The sequence below is a fragment of the Nothobranchius furzeri genome, chromosome 4, assembly GCF_043380555.1.
Source record: "Nothobranchius furzeri strain GRZ-AD chromosome 4, NfurGRZ-RIMD1, whole genome shotgun sequence".
Taxonomy (NCBI): Eukaryota; Metazoa; Chordata; class Actinopteri; order Cyprinodontiformes; family Nothobranchiidae; genus Nothobranchius; species Nothobranchius furzeri.
In genome coordinates this window covers 63407437-63424921 of record NC_091744.1, presented here as the reverse complement: position 1 = coordinate 63424921, position 17485 = coordinate 63407437, and the positions used below count along the sequence as shown (strand labels likewise).

General features: G+C 41.2%; 1 protein-coding gene across 1 annotated transcript in view; it reads right to left on the bottom strand.

Moving 5' to 3' along the window:
* Positions 1–2422: 2422 nt before the first annotated feature.
* cd82b (CD82 molecule b) overlaps positions 2423–17485 on the bottom strand; it is a 32183-nt gene continuing 17120 nt past the window's right edge. Inside the window, exons 4-9 of the mRNA XM_015964201.3 lie at positions 12142–12266; positions 11095–11169; positions 5834–5932; positions 4130–4303; positions 3521–3604; positions 2423–2652 (exon numbers count right to left, since the gene is read on the bottom strand). Of these exons, the coding sequence (XP_015819687.1) occupies positions 2575–2652; positions 3521–3604; positions 4130–4303; positions 5834–5932; positions 11095–11169; positions 12142–12266 (635 nt within the window). The 3' untranslated portion in view covers positions 2423–2574. The remainder of the gene's footprint in view (positions 2653–3520; positions 3605–4129; positions 4304–5833; positions 5933–11094; positions 11170–12141; positions 12267–17485) is intronic.

Genomic DNA, 17485 nt, shown 5'->3' with positions numbered 1-17485 from the left:
CATTGATTTTAACGTTCGATGTGCTTGATGACCTTGCACGCGTCGTGGAAAGCACACTGAGTTGCTTCTGTGTATGATGTGCTTTATAAATCAAGCTGCCTTGCCTAAATCTTTAATTTCACGAACAGTTTGTTTGTTCATGTGTTCTCCTTTGGTGATTCGTCCTGCAGCAAGAAGAGTTTTGGGTTTTAAACTCCAGCTTTGTCCACCTTTAGTCCTCTGCTCCCATTAGGTCAAAATGAGTGAGAAGCTTGTCAACTCACTGAAACCTGAATACAAAGTGTTTAAAAAAAACACTGCCTGTTTATCTGCATGCTGTTGCATGTACATCAGGTTATGTGTGCTAGTGATGTGAGTGAAATGCTTTGTTTTGATTCAAACGTCATGAAGAATTTTTGCCTCGTTTACTGTAAAACACATCTTACACCTATAGGATCTAATGAGTCAGGTGCCACTGCAGTTACAGAAGTCTTGATTTACAAGTGAAGTTAATGTTTGTTTGTTGAGCCACAGGAAAATTGGCAAATTCCTCTTAGCAGGCTTGGAGGGTTAAAGGTCATGAGCCAACTGGGTTTTAACTAAAAATGCAACTTTTGTACATGATGATTTACAGAATTGTGTTAAGTATTTCACCCTATATTTAAAAGCAAACAATACAATAATTCTACTTATTTAGTACAAGTAACTGAAGTACTAATGGGGATATACTGCCCTCTTCTGGATTCTTCAATGTACTAAACACATGGACTTCATAGACAGAACCCTGAGGAAACACACACGTGCACGCACTCACACACTCTGGTGAAAAAGAAATAAAACAGTTAGATCAACAGATTGTGGTTCAGATTTATTTATATTCTCAATAACAAAAAAGGTACATAAAAATGTCTGAACAAGACTTTTAGATCCACATTTTTTCTCTAACAAACATCTGAGTACAAAACATTTTAAACAAAAACAAACCTTCATTATTTTACCTCAACTTAACTTAATGTAGAACAAAAGACAGGAAGTGGACTGTAACTGTGACCGTTTGGCAGGTTTCTCCTACCCGCGTCGGAGCAGAATGAACACGGTGTGATAAGACCGCACGGGCCACGTGAAAGTGCAACCTGCTCACTAAGTCACCCAAAACTCTGCTCTAAATACGTGTCTGAAATGTAGTGGAAGGAGTGGGATAATGAAACAAGGAAATGTTATTAATAACAGAAGAAAGTGCTGACTAAATGGTCTTTTTAGGTCAAAAATGTTTCTAAAAATACAAAACCTCTTCTTTTTTCTTCCTGTGATCTTACCAACAATATAAATGACGTCTCAGAAAACAACAATGCAGAAAAGCGGAAAAACCACAGAGGTCACACTGTGGCTTGTTGTCTTACAGTAAAAAAAAAAAGGCAAAGTGAAGGAGCTTAAATAAAGACATCAGGGCAGGGTTTGTGGTTTGTTGCTCCCAAAACGATTCCATGTTAAAGAAAGGAAATTATGGCTTTGGGAGTGATGACAGATTCACTTTCAGGGTTCCAGTTTCTCTGATTCGGATCAAAATAGCGCTGACAAGCAGCAATGGTCGCCTCACTCTGCACATTGTAAACAATGGAGAGGAAGCCGGGAACAGTGGGGCTCTTAAAACAAGAGTGCGGGGGTGAAAACATTCCCATATAAAACGCTGAGCCCTAGCAGAAACTTATGTACAGCTAACCAACAGATGACATGAGAATATAACAATGACATCCACTTTCTTCATGCTGTTGGTTTTGAAGACCCAGCAGTACGACAGGGAGGCTCACAGGGGATGATGGAGAACAACAGGGAGGAGGATGTGGTGGTGATGGGTGGGGGTCAGCGGGGGCTAATATCAGGGTTTCTGGGTGCAGAGAGCTGACGATGGAAGTCAAAAACCTCCGTCGCTGCAGCTGTGACCTCAGCTCTCCCTCCACCCACAGCAACAAATATACCAGGTGCAAGATCACAGGGTGGCAGTAATCCTTCATATGGTCTACCACACACACACACACACACACACACACACACACACACACACACACACACACACACACACACACACACACACACACACACACACACACACACACACACACACACACACACACACACACACACACACACACACACACACACACACACACACACACACACACACACACACACGCACGCACACACACCATTTATTCCCTCCCTAATCTCTGCCCTGGAACCCAAAGTTCTGCGTGTGACTAAAGTGCTCCCTAACAGCATGGTGTGAGCTGCTCTCAGAACATAAAAACAGCCAACACAAGAATGGACATTTGTCCAGCTTCTGATAATAAAACTCTTGAGCTTTCAACAAAAAACAAAACAAAATAAAAAAACACACAAAAAAAATCACAATAAGACTTTGCTTGAGAGGTGTGTGTGTGTGTGAGAGAGAATGAGAGATTTAAACATCTGTAAAGATGTGAGGATCACAAATGGTGGAGACAGCTGGTGTGTGTGTGTGTGTGTGTGTGTGTGTGTGTGTGTGTGTGTGTGTGTGTGTGTGCGTGTGTGTGTTTATGATGCGAGCGCAGCCTCAGCTCAGTACTTGGGTACTTTGTCGTAATCCTGCTGGACGACGCTCTTGCACAGACACATGGACAGGATCATCCCCAGGAGCTGCAGGAAACGGAGACGTCAGGAGAAGTTTAGAGAGCAGAAGGTGCTTCAGCTGAGGGCGGAGAACATTTCCTCAGAACTAAATTATTAAACCACGGATCAAACGTTCCCATGCTTTGTGTCGACTGGGGAAAGGACACCTTCGTCTTCGTCAATAATTCATATTCAACATTAGTTGTAAAATATTTATCGGAATCAGTGGCCAATTTTTCAATATGCAACATTGTTGAAAAAAATTACCCAGAGGGCCTTGCTTGGTAAGCCCCGCCCTTATGTAGTCAGAACTGTAGTTTTACTCCAGGATCAGTGTGTTGTTTAAAAAGCCCTCAGTAATACTGTTTCCTCCTTTATGAGAAGTTTCCAAAGTAAAAAATCTGAGTTTCCTCAGAAATTGAAACAAAAAGTAATAGAGTAACTTTTACAACAAAGTACTTTTAGTTCCAACAACTTCTAAATTATTTATGCACGTTACTTACCTGGTATTTGGGATAATATGAAAACGTTTTTATTTCCCTGTAAATTCCTCCCAGACTTTGAAGACCATCATTTTGTAAATTTCAGGTTAATCACTAAGAAGTTTTACCTTTAATTTTCCTACAAATTTACTATTTCAGTTGCAGGAGACATCTAAAACCTGTAAGTTTTATTTTGGCTAATTCATAAATTCATAATCACAAAACATTTCTATTTATGACTTTAATCATGAAATCTCAAAGTTTTCCTTATATTACTTTCGAACCTCAGAGAAAATCCCAAGTTTAAATGCATTTTTTTACGATTTTCCCAGAATTCTTGAGACATCTTCTCCATCCTGCCTCAGCTCAGTTTTTCTGTAATGATCCCAATCAAAGGATAACTGGTAAATTACCTCCACAACTGCCACTCCAACACATATCCCCAGAATGATTCCACAGTTTTCCAGCAGCCATTTCTCTACACTGCTTATGCAACCCTGCAACAGGAAACAGAGAGCAACACGGGGTTCAGAAGGGTGAGGGTAAATGGGTGTGTGATCGCAGACGGACATGTTCTGAGCCTTTTCACAGCGTGGCTGTTGGCTTTGGACAGAGTCCGTGGGGGGAAGAATAACAGAGCTAAGCTGGGCTGAGGGGGGACTCCATGTTTCTGAAGGAAACAACAGAACAGTGGAGGTTTCCTGCTGTTTAAAAAAATCACACAGTGCAAACCAGTAGTCTCAAGAGTGCTGATTATGTCTGAGTAACGTGCCACGCTGAGCTGGCAGCTGGAGTTACCCAACACAGGTACAACTCAGATGTGTCTTCAATCAGAAGAGACAGCCGAGGACTCGCTTATGACTCGCAGATGACATCAACACATTCACAAGTTTCATTTGGTTGTTGTTTGTAGTTCTGAGACACAAAACTGTGGTCAGATAGCTAGAGATGAAACTCTGTTGTGCTTTGCTGCAGAATCCTTCTGAAACGGCTGGAGGTAACCATCAACAGTGTTAGCGTACCGTTTGAAAGACGGGCAGATTTTCAGACAAGCTCTCACAGAGGCCACCTTCTCTCATGTCAGTGCCAGGGTGGGAGCTGTTGCGACAGGAGCAGGGGTAGAGGTTCTGCGTGCTGTTCTTGATCAAAATGTTTTCTGACCAGTTGCCAGGACCGGTCCATCCGCAGCATTCCATCTGACGACACGAAGAAGATGATTTTAGTATGAAAACACTAAAAAGTAGCAAAGAAATTAATATTAATAAAAAATATGATGAAATCTTCAGAGATAGTTTCATCCTGGCAGCTGTTTCCATAAAGACGAGAACAAAAGAAAGTGGGCGAGACAAAGTGAAGCGATATGAAGCTGATAAGCTCAGAATCGGTTCATCTAAAGGGTAGAAACATACAAAATCTCTCAGGAGCTGTTCCTGCAGAAAGTTCTCAAGTCAGCATAAAAACACAATCAAAGTGGAAAAAAATCGTTTTTGTGCGGCCTCAAGCACCGAGATCACTCAAACTCAGTAACGACTTTCTCAAGGCCTCAGTTATTCTTAATATGCACACACATGCAGCCCAAAGGCTTTGTGTCAAATACTTCTGCATCACAATGCTGCTCCAGTGGAAAGTTGCTGAGCTTGGTTCAAAATGAGTGGCATAAACAAGAGATACTTAGCAACCTTTTTTTGTTTTTTTCCTCCTAATTTTTCAAGAAAGAAGCCTGGAAATGTGAGCCAAAAAACCCACGAGTGAAAGAGAAAAAAACATATTTTTAAAGAGCGACTAAAAACTGGTTCACAATAAAGAATCCAGCTCACACTAAAGCCACATATCCTGAAATAACTTTGTTAACTACTTTTAGAGAGTTGCCTCAAATACTTCAATGATCCTAAATGAATGTACAGTTTGACATCTTCACTAGCTACACGTTTGTTTTCAGACTGCAGTTATTTAGATTTGGAAAAGTGGTGTTGTGGTTTATACATCTAATGGTGGGGAACACTCTTTTAATCAATACATTTACAGTGGTTTCTGGTAGGAGTGAATGCCTTGTAAGTCGTACTCGGGGAGGGAGGGGTCTCAGATGCACCTGATTCAGGAAGAAGAAGTCAGCTAGAGGAGAAAGAAACTTCAGACGACAGGATTTGGATTCTTATTTCCTGGCATTGCTCCTCAGATTGGTAACATCAACCCAACGTCACCACTGACCGTTTGCTCTGCAACGTCGATGTTTTATCCTCACAAATAACACAAGCCTGGAGGAGTTCTGCTCTGTGGTGGAGTTGCTAATGCTAACGGTTAGCTTCTACTAGCTGAGAGTTTCTGCTCTTTCTTGGTCGCTAAACCAACAACAGCCTTCCCCGTCGTGAGTCAAGATGGATGAGTCCATGAATGTTAAGTAACAGTGTGACGTAGATCTGTCCGGATTTTCTAATCCTAGAGTTTCACCGTCTGTTTTCTATCAGCAGCTAAAGTAGGAGATAGGTGTAGGAGACTATTTTTATGCTTAGCCTGCATGAAAAATCAGAAATAATAATTTTTAAATGTTTAACTGGGCATGTTCTGCATGATAATTACATAATATTTTACAGAGGAATTTTCTTTCTGCACCCAGTTAAACTGAAGTGTTTTTTGGTCTTACAGAAAAGCTAAATGGGTATTTTATTAGTAGTTTTGTTTGCTAACGTTAGGTCTGTTCTCAGTGCATCACACAAATATCGACTCACCGTCTTCTGAATGTAGTCCCAAGTTTGCTCTGTGGTTTTGTTCTGACCCGTGTAGCTGATGATTAGGCCCTTAATGATGGTGGACATCTCATATTTCAACTGAAGAGAAAAAAGAGGACAATGATCAACGTTAGAAAATTATGTAAACCTTTTTTTTGTTCGGGAGCTTTCAGTTTGATAAAGAAAAAAAATCACTCCACCTATTCAGTTAGTTTAGGTTTAGGTTTGCTAATTTAAGGACTCTGATTATCTTGTTTGTTACCCTTCTACTAAAGAGCTGAGAAAGAGCAGCTGTCCACAGACCGGAAGGGGAGCTTCGGTGGAAGCCCTGGGCTGCATATGAGCATTCGCTCCCAGCTCCACAATGATGAGTCACAACCAGAGCTCAAAATAAGGCCATGTTAAGAACACAACGGGCTCTACATTAAGTGTGATAAAGCTCTGTTTGCTTTGCAACGTTGATGTTTTATCTAAACAAATAACACAAGTCTGAAGGAGTTCTGCTGTGTGGTGGACTTGCTAATGCTAACAGTTAGCTTCCACAAGGTCAAAATGTTCTCTCCTGTTTCCTGAACACTAAACCTACAACCTTCTCTGTCATGAGTCAAGATGGGTGAGTCCATGAATGTTAAGTGACACTGTGATGTCACGTTGTCAGGCTTTTCAAATCCTAGCATTTCACCCTCTATTTTCTATCAGAAGCTAATGCAGGAGATAGCTGTAGGAGAATATTTTCATGTTCCGCCTGCATAAAAAACTCAGAGTGACTGATTATAATCAGAAATAATTATTAAAAAATGTTTTTTCAGTGAACTACGCCTTTAATCCACAATGTAAATGTCTGTGGAGTTCATAGGGGAGTCATCATTCACGGTGAAAAGGGTCTCAGAGAACTAATCGAAGTAAGTACATCCTGCAGACTGACAGGTTCAGATTACAATAAATAAATGATTGGTCTCTAATAGAAAAAATAATACTTCTGACTTTGAGGAAACCCTTATTTGTTTTCCCCATAAAGTCTAAATCTGTTATTCTTCTCCTGACTGATGTAATCCTTCACCTCAGTCCATTCACTGAGACTCTGCTGAACCCATCTCTGGAGAAGCCAAGATTTTCTACGCAATCATCTGACTGGATTTAAGTCTGTGGAATTCTTTATAAAGATCAGCAGTTCAACAGTAAAGAGCAGACATATTTTGTGTGTAGCAGAATGACACCACTGAAAAAAAATACACACACCAAGTCCTTCACTGTGGTTTATAAGCCTCACGTTGGGCTGAAACATGGTAAACACACATCTCAGAGAGAGGCTGACTGCGTTTGTGAACGTAAAAAATGCAGAGGGAGTGCTGTGACGCAGCTCTACACAAAAAGAGTGAGAGCTTCACCCTATTCTTGGAAAGGCCACCTCTCTGCCTGTGGTGAGTGCTAAACACAGGGAGTGTGTGTGTGCGTGTGCATGTTTGAGCCTATACCAGAGCACACACATTCACACAAGCTCATCTGGAGAAGCGTGGATGTGTTCAAACAGAAAACTCCCCACCAAAATAAAACACAACACCCACTCTAGTTAATTAGATGGTCTTGCATAAATAAACCCCCTCTTTGGTAGCCAGCAGCAGCTATGGTTTATCTGACAACACAGGATGGAGTTTTAGAAAAACAGATTTTCACAATAAAGGTCTGAAGGTTTATAAAGAGTTTTGTCAAACACAGCCAGGAGGGTTAAAGTGCAAAAGTAATCTACGAGGATTTAAACGAAACAGGAAGTGAAGCAGAAAGTAAGTTGTTTTTCCTTCATATTTCTTCTGAAATGATTGTTTCAGGAGCACTTGCTTGCTTTTTGTTTTCCTTTTTTATAGTTGTTGTCATGTAAAATCCATAAAACTCCAACATATTAACTCATTTGTTGTGTTGTAAACAGTTTATCCAAAACTTGAACAAAAAGAGGTATTTACCCGTTTCTACACTTTTCTGAGTCTTATTGATCCAACTCTTCACTCTACTTTAGACGCTGTTTTTTTAAGTTACTCCATCTATAGGGGGCAGTGTTCCATCATTCACAAAATGTTTTTATTTCTTTTTTTGTACCATAACAATATCCTTCTCAACATAAAGTGACCTGTTTGTAATCCTAATGTCTTAAAGCAGCTTTTTTTAACACTGAAACTCCCGTAGAAGAAACCAGGATGGAAAAAAATTCAAGAAGAAGAATCAGTTTGTTGCTTCCTTCAGTCAACTGACATCATCTCACCTCAGATCTGAAGGTGTATCAGTTACAAACTGACATCCTGTCACTTTTCATTTGATAATGTGAAACTGTTTCATGACAGGATGCTGTGGGTCTGTGACGGGTGTTAACTGAACACCTAGAACCAACCAGTCACAGCTGTGGCAAAAAAAAACTTCAACACCTGGTAGGCAGACGTGTACCGGTGGAAGGAAAGGTGGACCCCAGGAAGAACAGTTGCTGTATGAAGCAGCAGCTAATGGGGATCTAATATATAAATGAAATGAAATGGTAAGGTAAGGTGGAGAGCGAGGGTGGCAGAGGAGTGTGTTTTACATCCAACAGAACTGATGAGCAATACTGACAGCAGTCTGAAGTGAACAACAATTGGATAAAACACCGTAAATGTAAGGAGACCAAAGCATTTTTAAGGGAAACATAAACATTAGCTTGGTCTTGGCTAGGGCTGAAAGATTTTAGGATAAGATTGAAGTGAGATTTTTCTAGGAAAAATTGGGATTCCAGTTCAATTCACGATTTTCTTCAAATCAAGGTTGACCACATAATTTACAACATAGTCATATAAATCATTAGCCTGGCCTGCCAGACTCGTCCTCTGTTTAATTCTACACAGAGAATGAATCTGGTAACTCACAGGCAGAGAGGCACTTGAGGGGCGGGACTAGGCAGCTCAAAAATGACCAATCAGAAAAAAGACGGAAATCCCGACTGCACCGCACGACGCTGTAGTTTTCTAGTTGTAGTAAAAAAAATAGCGTCTGGCAATGGCACAAACGTCTTTTATTTTTTTTAGAAGGCTTGTAGCGCTTCTACTTGTGGTTTTAAAGACCTTTGAGTCATTTAGAACAGAAGAAAGAGTCGCAGCGAACTCCGCCCGCTGTCTTCGTTGTTTATGAGAACTGAGCGTTGCTGTGTGTGACATCCGCGACGCTGTAGTTTTTTTTTTTTTGCTGTAATAAAAATGGAGTCTGACGACAGCGCAAACATCTTTCTTTAGAAGAAATGCTTTTAGCGCTTCTACTTGTTGTGGTTTTAAAGACATGTTCAAATCATTTAGAACAAAGGAAAGAGCTGTAGCAAACTCCTCTTCAGTCACCATGTTTATGACAAACTCGCCGTTGTGGTGTGTGACGTACGATACTCAGTGCTGATTGGCTCGGTTAGAATTCTCAGGGGGTGGGGTTATTTGAATAGGAGAGTTCCCAGACTCTTTCTGTGCAGAATTAAACAGAGGATGAGTCGGGCAGGCCAGGCTAATAAATGATACCATAAAACATTGAAAGCTATCAATTTTCTCCCATTATTACCTTTTTTCAACCTTTTTTAATTTTTTAACTTGCTTGTGAAGTAATTTCTGATTTTTATCTAGAGTGATGCTTTACAAAAATATGTTGTTCTTATCCTCGTGGGCTTCAGATTTGTACCTATTTACCAATGAGTTTTTAGTGACCTCTGACCTTTATATGTTATACATATTTTTATTATGACAATAATCTGTTGAAATAATTAAAAAAAGAACCATCAATGTGAATGTTTTGCTAAACATTTTCTATCATGAGGTTTACACAGTTCCTCTGATCAGAAAATAAACCAGCATAATTGTTCAGAAAATCATTTCAGTTCATTATAGAATTATTATGAAACACCAGAAAACATAACTCTAAATAAAGAAAGTATGTGCAGGGGGTTATTGTGAGTGTGGACTAATGTGACTGTTGCTTTAAGAGACGGGTGGTTGTGAACGTGAAGCTGGAACTGCAGTGAGATGCAGGCTTATTTCAGCTGTTTGTTGGTCTCACAAACCACTGTTTAGGGCAAAATGTCCATCTGTCAGGTGTTTTAGTTCTGCACTAATGTTAAAATAATTAGAAAAAGAAGTCACATTTTAAATCCCGATACAACTTTTTTCACTTCCGGTACGATACTGATATTGCAGCCTTCAGTACTGACCGATACCAATATGACATCAGCACAAATCATACATACTTTTACCTATTTCATAGTGTGGAATGTATAAAAGGCTTGATGAAGTGATTTTACTCAAACAGAAAACAAAAGCCAGCAACAATAAGTATAACAAAACTGACCAATATTTTATTAACCTTTGGTTGCATATATGTGAACAGCTGAGGTTAGGGGCGTAAGGAAAAAACACAATATTGTTCACTGACCAACTGCTACAAGTTGAAAGTCTAAAGTTTCAATTTCACACACATTGTGAAAATCCTCATGCAACGTTTTGTGATCCTGCTTCAAACGCACGATGAGGTTGGATGTATGAATCTTCCCCGGTTCTGTTCCACCACGGGAAACTTGTGCATGACAAGTGTTGCACTGAGCCAAAATGTCTTTTCCTGACTTTAACGAAAAATGCAGTCATATGGCCGACATCGTTTCTTGCTACTTTGCTAGCACACACTGTTCTGATCACGTGAACTTTGCATGCTGGATCTGGGAGCTGATGGATAGAATTGCTGGAATGGAATTTAAAGCGAAACGTACTGCTAATATCGGAGACTTTTGATGCAGTCCGATATAATCCGATACAGTGTTTTTGGGCCGATATCCAATATCAATATCAGAACGGCACATTCCTAGTTTTAAAGTCCACTTGGTGTTATTATGGTAAATCCTGCTCAGCTGCTGGAGAATCAGCCTCTCTCTCTCTCTCTCTCTCTCTCTCTGTCACTCACCCACTGTGCTGAGAGACGAACCGAACATTCGCAGCAAAGACAGACACTCACATTAATTACGTGAGGAAAAAAAAAAACGGGAAAATAACCAAAATGCGCAGCTCAGCTACAGTACTGGTATCCCCGCATACGAAGCACTACAAAAACCACAGCTTTGACGATCACATGATCGCGTTTTTTGAAATTGCAGTGTCAGTCCAAAATCGATAGATCACTCAGCCCTAGGCTTGGCTGTACTAAGACTAGCCGTTAGCTCATCAGTACCGTGAAATTGGAAAACGAGGAAGAGATCAACTAAAGTGGAGAAAACATCTTACCCGATCTCTCTGGAAGTAAATCAGAACTCCAGCAGTGACTTGAGCGATGAGGATGAGGAGGAGGCAGGTGAAGTACTGTGGAAGGATGAAGAAACACACTATAATAAAACACATTATAGAAACGTTGACCAAAAAACTAACTAAAGAAGGAAAAGGCTGGATTGAAGTGAAATGAGTCCCTTACAACGTGTCTGTTTGTAGAACTGAAAGCAAAACTTATCTCCTCGCTGTGCATTTGTCAGTTTCTAGCTGTGTCCAGGATTTAAAACATACAGGAAACTTTCGGAAACCAGACTGCAGCACCAGGTATGTCAGCTCAATTTTTCTAAGTCCCAACAGAGTGGCCTGCCAGTCTGAAGTTGGTGAAATATTCTGGACACAGGGGGCGATAGGGGCTGGGTGGTCTTTCATTAACCCTGTAAAAAGTCATTTTAGCACATTCTGGCTCAAGAAAATAATTTCAAAATATAAAAAAGTTGTTAAGTATCCCTTTAAATGCTGTTTCTCTAATTAAATACAGATTTACATTATAGATCTAAAATGTGGAGATGTAGGATCTCTCTCCAGATTTAAATATGTCTTCTAGAATAATTGTGTATGATGGGGGGGGGGGGGGGGGGGGGTCTGCTGCCAGCTGGTCACTGTCACTCTGAGAAGTAGGTCAGCTAGTTAACCCCCCACAGGCTTAGCTCTGTGGAGGTCATCCATGCTCTGGTTGTAACCCCCCTCGTCTATCCCTGGCACCACCCTCCTGTGATTAAATCCACACCTGCTGCGAGCCCCCAACCCCAACAAGTTAACAGGCGTGTTGAAAACCTTCCCTGTCAGCAGGAATCTATCACTTGTTGTTAACCATCATGCTTTAGAGCCCAGGCGGGCACCTTTGCATGAAGGAGTTATGCAGTTTCTACCAAATAAACAACAGAATGGATGTTTCCTGTGTGGTTAGGATGATCTGCTGAGTTAGTCACTCTATGGTGAGGACTGTTAACCTGTGTTAGTTAAATTAATCTGCAGTGTGAAACATCAGAAAGTAAAACTACTCACCAGACCCAACAAACAACGGATTTCATAAATGGCTCCAATGCAGCCAAAGAAGCCCATGGCCATTGACAGGGACCCCACTCCAATGAGGATATACGATGCAACCTTCACTGTCTCTGATGATTCCTCTGGAGAAGAAATGGAAAGAAATAATTTAACATGAACAACATCAGTGTAAAATGTATGTATGCACTTGGGAAAGCTCAAATTAGAAAATGAGAAAATTCATAACTAAATGCAAAAAACTAAATAAAAAAAAACAACTAAATTCAGTTAGCATGCTGTCAGATTGAAGACTATTTTAATATAGATGCTAATTCTGTTCAAATCAACACTTTCTGATGTTTTTAATGCAGTCTGCCACCAGAGGGAGGTGCATCAGAATTAACTAACCACTGTGAGACTAATTGATTTCACCCTTTGGTATGCAGCCTGGGAGAGATTTGGGAGGAGGAGGAGGCTACTGCAGCAGAAGATAGGAGAGCAGAAAACAGGAACTGTGTTTGTTATCTGAGCTGGAGGAGCTGCAGTGAAGCAAGACTCTATTTGTAGACAAAGCCAAAATCTGAGCTTTGTGAAATGGGTCCAAATGAAACCAGGCAGAACCAGCAGATCAGTCACTGTTAAAGGTGAAAACAACAATAGACACAGCTGCTTCTACACTTCTAATTTTGATGAACATCCTGCTTTTTGGCTAGCTTGCAAAAATGATAATTAAATGGGAGCTATTTTGGATTTTGCAGCAGATGCTCCATTATTCTGTTACTTTGATTGAAAAATATCTTATGAACTTGCCTGATGAACTTGCACCATCTTACAGCAGAGATCTCTTCATCCCTTCCATTTTATCACAGTTGCTTGTTATTGCAGGATGCAAGCTGCCGTTATCAGAAGAACAAACAGGCTCTCTGTTGAGCTGTAAGACATGCTCCTACCGTTTCTCCTGCTACTTTTTCTTTTTCTTATTAAAGCAATGAAGCAATTCATGACAAAAACTATTCTTATAGGAGTGAAATCTGTCAAGGGTGCCAGTTTTTGAGCATTGAAGCATCTTTACTGCTACTTACCTGTTAACTTTAATTTCAGTGATGGTTTTGTTATTTGCTACGAGCACACAAACACAGGAGCTTCAAAGTGTGCAGCTCGATCTCGCATGGTGCGCCAAGACTGTGGCCTTTGGTAGAACTGCGTTATGCAGTGAGTGAGTCTTTGTCATGTTTGCTACACCTTAGCGAAAAAAACTGACATGTGTAACTACCTCACACGCTTACCACTTAAAGCACACTTGCACAAATGATTCCAGAACTGCGCTGCTCTGGGTGGCTGCATGTTGGAGTAGCTCTGTTGACTATATGTAAGTTTTACCTTATCTTGGACATTTTTTCTTCTAGTTTCTCAAGAAAAACGGTGTTTTTTGGACATTTTACTGTTCTGTTTCTGGTGCTGTGAAGCTTGGAGGATTTTTACTGCTATTTTTTCACTTTTTGTGCATTTGTTATGATGCGTAACAATGGCAACAAGCTGATTTACAATCGGGAGCAGCTTATTAACATTGGAAAGGCTGAAATAATACTTCAACTGAAGCCACAAATCCCAAATGAGCTAAAACGCAAGAAGCGTGGGTGCAGAGCGGGAGCAAAACGGAGACAGAGAAAGAGGAAATTCAAACCATCTTTTCCATCGATCATAATGTGATCACTGGCCAACAAGATGGAGGAACTCCAAGCCCTTTCAAGGACTCAGCCAGAGTATCGGCAGTGCAGTGTTATGTGTTTCAGTGAGACGTGGCTGCAGGACCATATCCCCGATTCCAGCGTCTCTCTGCCAGGATTCCTGACTGTACGAGCAGACAGAGATCTGAAGAGGAGCGGGAAAAGAAAAGGAGGTGGAGTGGCAGTGCTTGTCAACAACGGATGGTGCCATCCAGGTCATGTTTCAGTGAAATGTCATCTCTGCAGCCCAGATGTTGAACGCTAGGCAGTGGGTTGTCGCCCATATTATTTGCCAAGAGAGTTCACCAGTGTTGTCTTGGCAACCGTTTATATTCCACCTTCAGCCATTGCTGAAAGTGCATGTGATGCCATCAGTTCCGTTGTCGCTAAGCTACAAACCCAGCACCCCAATGCATTTGTGGCTATATCTGGTGATTTCAATCATGCCTCGCTCTCTGCTACACTTCGAACATTTCATCAGTTTGACAGCTGCTCCACCAGAGAAAACAAGACATTGGATTTGTGTTATGCAAATGTAAAGAATGCAGACATGTTCAAAACACGTCCTCCTCTGGGACTATCAGATCACAATCTTGTTTTTCTCTGCTCAGAATACAAACCACTTGTTCAGAGGCAACCTGTGACAAGAAGCCAATGAACTGAACAAGTTCTTCAATAGGTTCAATTCAGGAACAAACCCAGCATCCTCCTTGCCTGTCCCCAGCCAATCAGACATCCCATCCTCCTCTGATCCAACATTTTCCTGTCACACGCCAGCTCTTTTGTCCTCTAACGCAGTCATGGACTCTTCTGGTTCTATAAATCTGTCTTCAACCAAGTCAGGAGATGCTGCTGCCCCATTTATATCCCCCTCCCACCTATCTGTCTCTAGAAGTCAGGTGAGGGGGCAGACGGAGAGACTGAACAGGAACAAGGCCGCAGGTCCAGATGGTGTCAGCCCCAGGGTACTGAAGGCCTGTGCAGAGCAGTTCTGTGGGATTCTGCAGCACCTCTTCAACCTCAGCCTGGCCCAGGAGAAGGTTCCAGTCCTGTGGAAGACATCCTGCCTTGTTCCAGTTCCAAAGAAAACCCACCCATCAGTCAATGACGACTACAGACCGGTTGCCCTGACATCCCACATCATGAAGGTCCTGGAGAGACTCCAGTTGGTCCACCTGAATAAGCAAACTAGGACATATCAGGACCCGCTGCAGTTTGCTTATTGCCTTGAAGATGAAGATGCCATCATCCAGCTGCATCAACCAACCCACTGTCATCTGGACAAAGCAGGCAGCACTGTGAGGGTCATGTTCTTTGATTTCTCCAGTGCATTGAACACAATCCGGCCTGATGTACTTTGCCAGAAACTCCAGAAGACACAGGTGGGGGCCTCAACTATCGCCTGGATTAAAGACTACCTGACAAACAAACCACAGTTTGTGAGGCTGAAGAACTGCACATCAAACCAGGCAATCAGTAACATTGGAGCACCACAGGGGACTGTACTCTCACCAATCCTTTTTCACCCTGTACACCTCAGACTTCCAGTACAAATCCGAGACCTGTCATCTACAGAAATACTCAGATGACTCTGCAGTCGTCGGCTGTATCAGAGATGGACAGGAAGCTGAGTACAGAGAGCTGGTGGAGCGCTTTGTGGCATGGTGCAGAAACAAGCATCTGACCTTGAACGTGAACAAAACAAAGGAGATGATTTTAGACTTCAGAAGAAACGGGGTGGAGTCAAACACTTTTTCCATCATAGGAAACGAAGTGGAGGTGGTTGAGGAATACAAATACCTTGGAGTTCACCTGGACAACAGACTGGACTGGAGAAAGAACAGCGAAGCCGTTTACAAGAAGGGACACAGCAGACTGCACTTCTTGTGGATGCTTAGGTCCTTCAATGTCAATTTCCTTCTTTAATCAATGTCCCTCTGGGATTAATAAAGTATTTTTGGATTGAATGGAATTGAAATGTCTGTAGCAAGATGCTGCACATCTTCTACAAGTCTGTTGTTGAGAGTGTAATCTCTTCAGCCATCGTCTGTTGGGGTAGTAGCTTCAGAAGCGGGGACCTGAAAAGGCTCAACAGCCTAATAAAAAAGGCTGGTTCTGTTCTGGGAACGACTGTGGAACCACTGGAGGAGATAATGCAAAGAAGGATTCTCCAGAGAATCAAGAAAATTATTGACAACCCTGACGGAAGAGTGTCTTCAGTCAGAGGCTTCTTCAGTTTCGCTGCAACACCGACCGCTACTGGAGATCCTTCCTGCCAACAGCCATTGTAATATACAATAACTCTTTGATGACTTGATTATTATTATTCTGAGCTGCTACAGCAGTCAATTTCCCTCTGGGATTATTAAAGTATTTTTGAATCAAAGTGAATTGAATTGAATAGAATTGGAAGTTTTGGCTTGTTTTAGCACCTCCTAGTGCCCATTTAGTAGAACCAAACGTGAAACTTAACTACTCGCTGTGCGTTCGTCTTTTTAACACCTTAATCTAACTGCTGAAATGTCTCATCAACTTTCATTAGTCTTTCCTATTCATTCTCTCTCTTTACATTTTTAATCACAATTATCTATTTTTTGCTCATTTTAAATATATTTTTAATCATTTTCTAAATTATTTTTTATATTTTTGTTTATGTGAAGCGCCTCGTGATTTTTATCTTGAGAGGCGCTATAGAAAAGATCTTTTCTTCTTCTACAGGAGCGGTTCATTACTCAATCAAACAAATCAGCTGTGTTCACGATTTAAAACATGCTGGAAGCAGACTGCAGTGACAGGTATGTCAGCTCAACTTTTTCTAAGTCCAACAGAATGGACGGGCACTCTGAAGATGCAAATGCAGTATCTGCGAAACACAGAGGGCGGTAGGGGTCTGACTTACACTTCATTAACCATGTAAAGGGTCATTTTAGCACATACTGGCTCAAGAAAATGATTCAAAAACATGAAGAAGTTGCACAGTATGGCTTTAATGGTTCAGGATCTTTTTTTTCTCAATAAAAATACATATTTCTTTGATAAACAGTTTTACATCTCAGTCTGCCTGACCGCAGCTATATGCAGTGCATAGTTACCATGATAACCTCAAAGCATCACATGCAGCATCTGACATTTCAGTTTTGGGTGATATTATCACTGCTTTAGTCAGTAACCATGTCTGCAAACATAGATGCCTTCACTGATCTCACAAAGACTTCCGACTCAGTGGACCATAATATCCTGTTGCACAAACTAACTAGCATTGGCCCGTCTCCTTCTTGCTCTGATTAGTTTGTCAATTATCTAACTAGTCGTGTCCATCAGCTAAGGACTAAAAACGTCTTGTCAGAACCATTTGCTATTTCTATTCTAATCTATTCTCTATCTACATTAGTGATGTTGCCAAAGCTTCTGGTAATTCTCTGATTCACATGTATGCTGATGATACCATCTTGTACTCAGTTGGTTCTTCTCCCACCTCTGCAGCAGCAACTCTCCAGCTGAGCAAAGCCTGTGTTAACACCGATTAGACTAAATGCATCATCTTTGATAGGAAAACCCAAACTGCCATTACCCCAAAGCCTGGCTTTCGATTATGTCCAAACCTACAAATATCTGGGAATCTGCAATCAAATGGC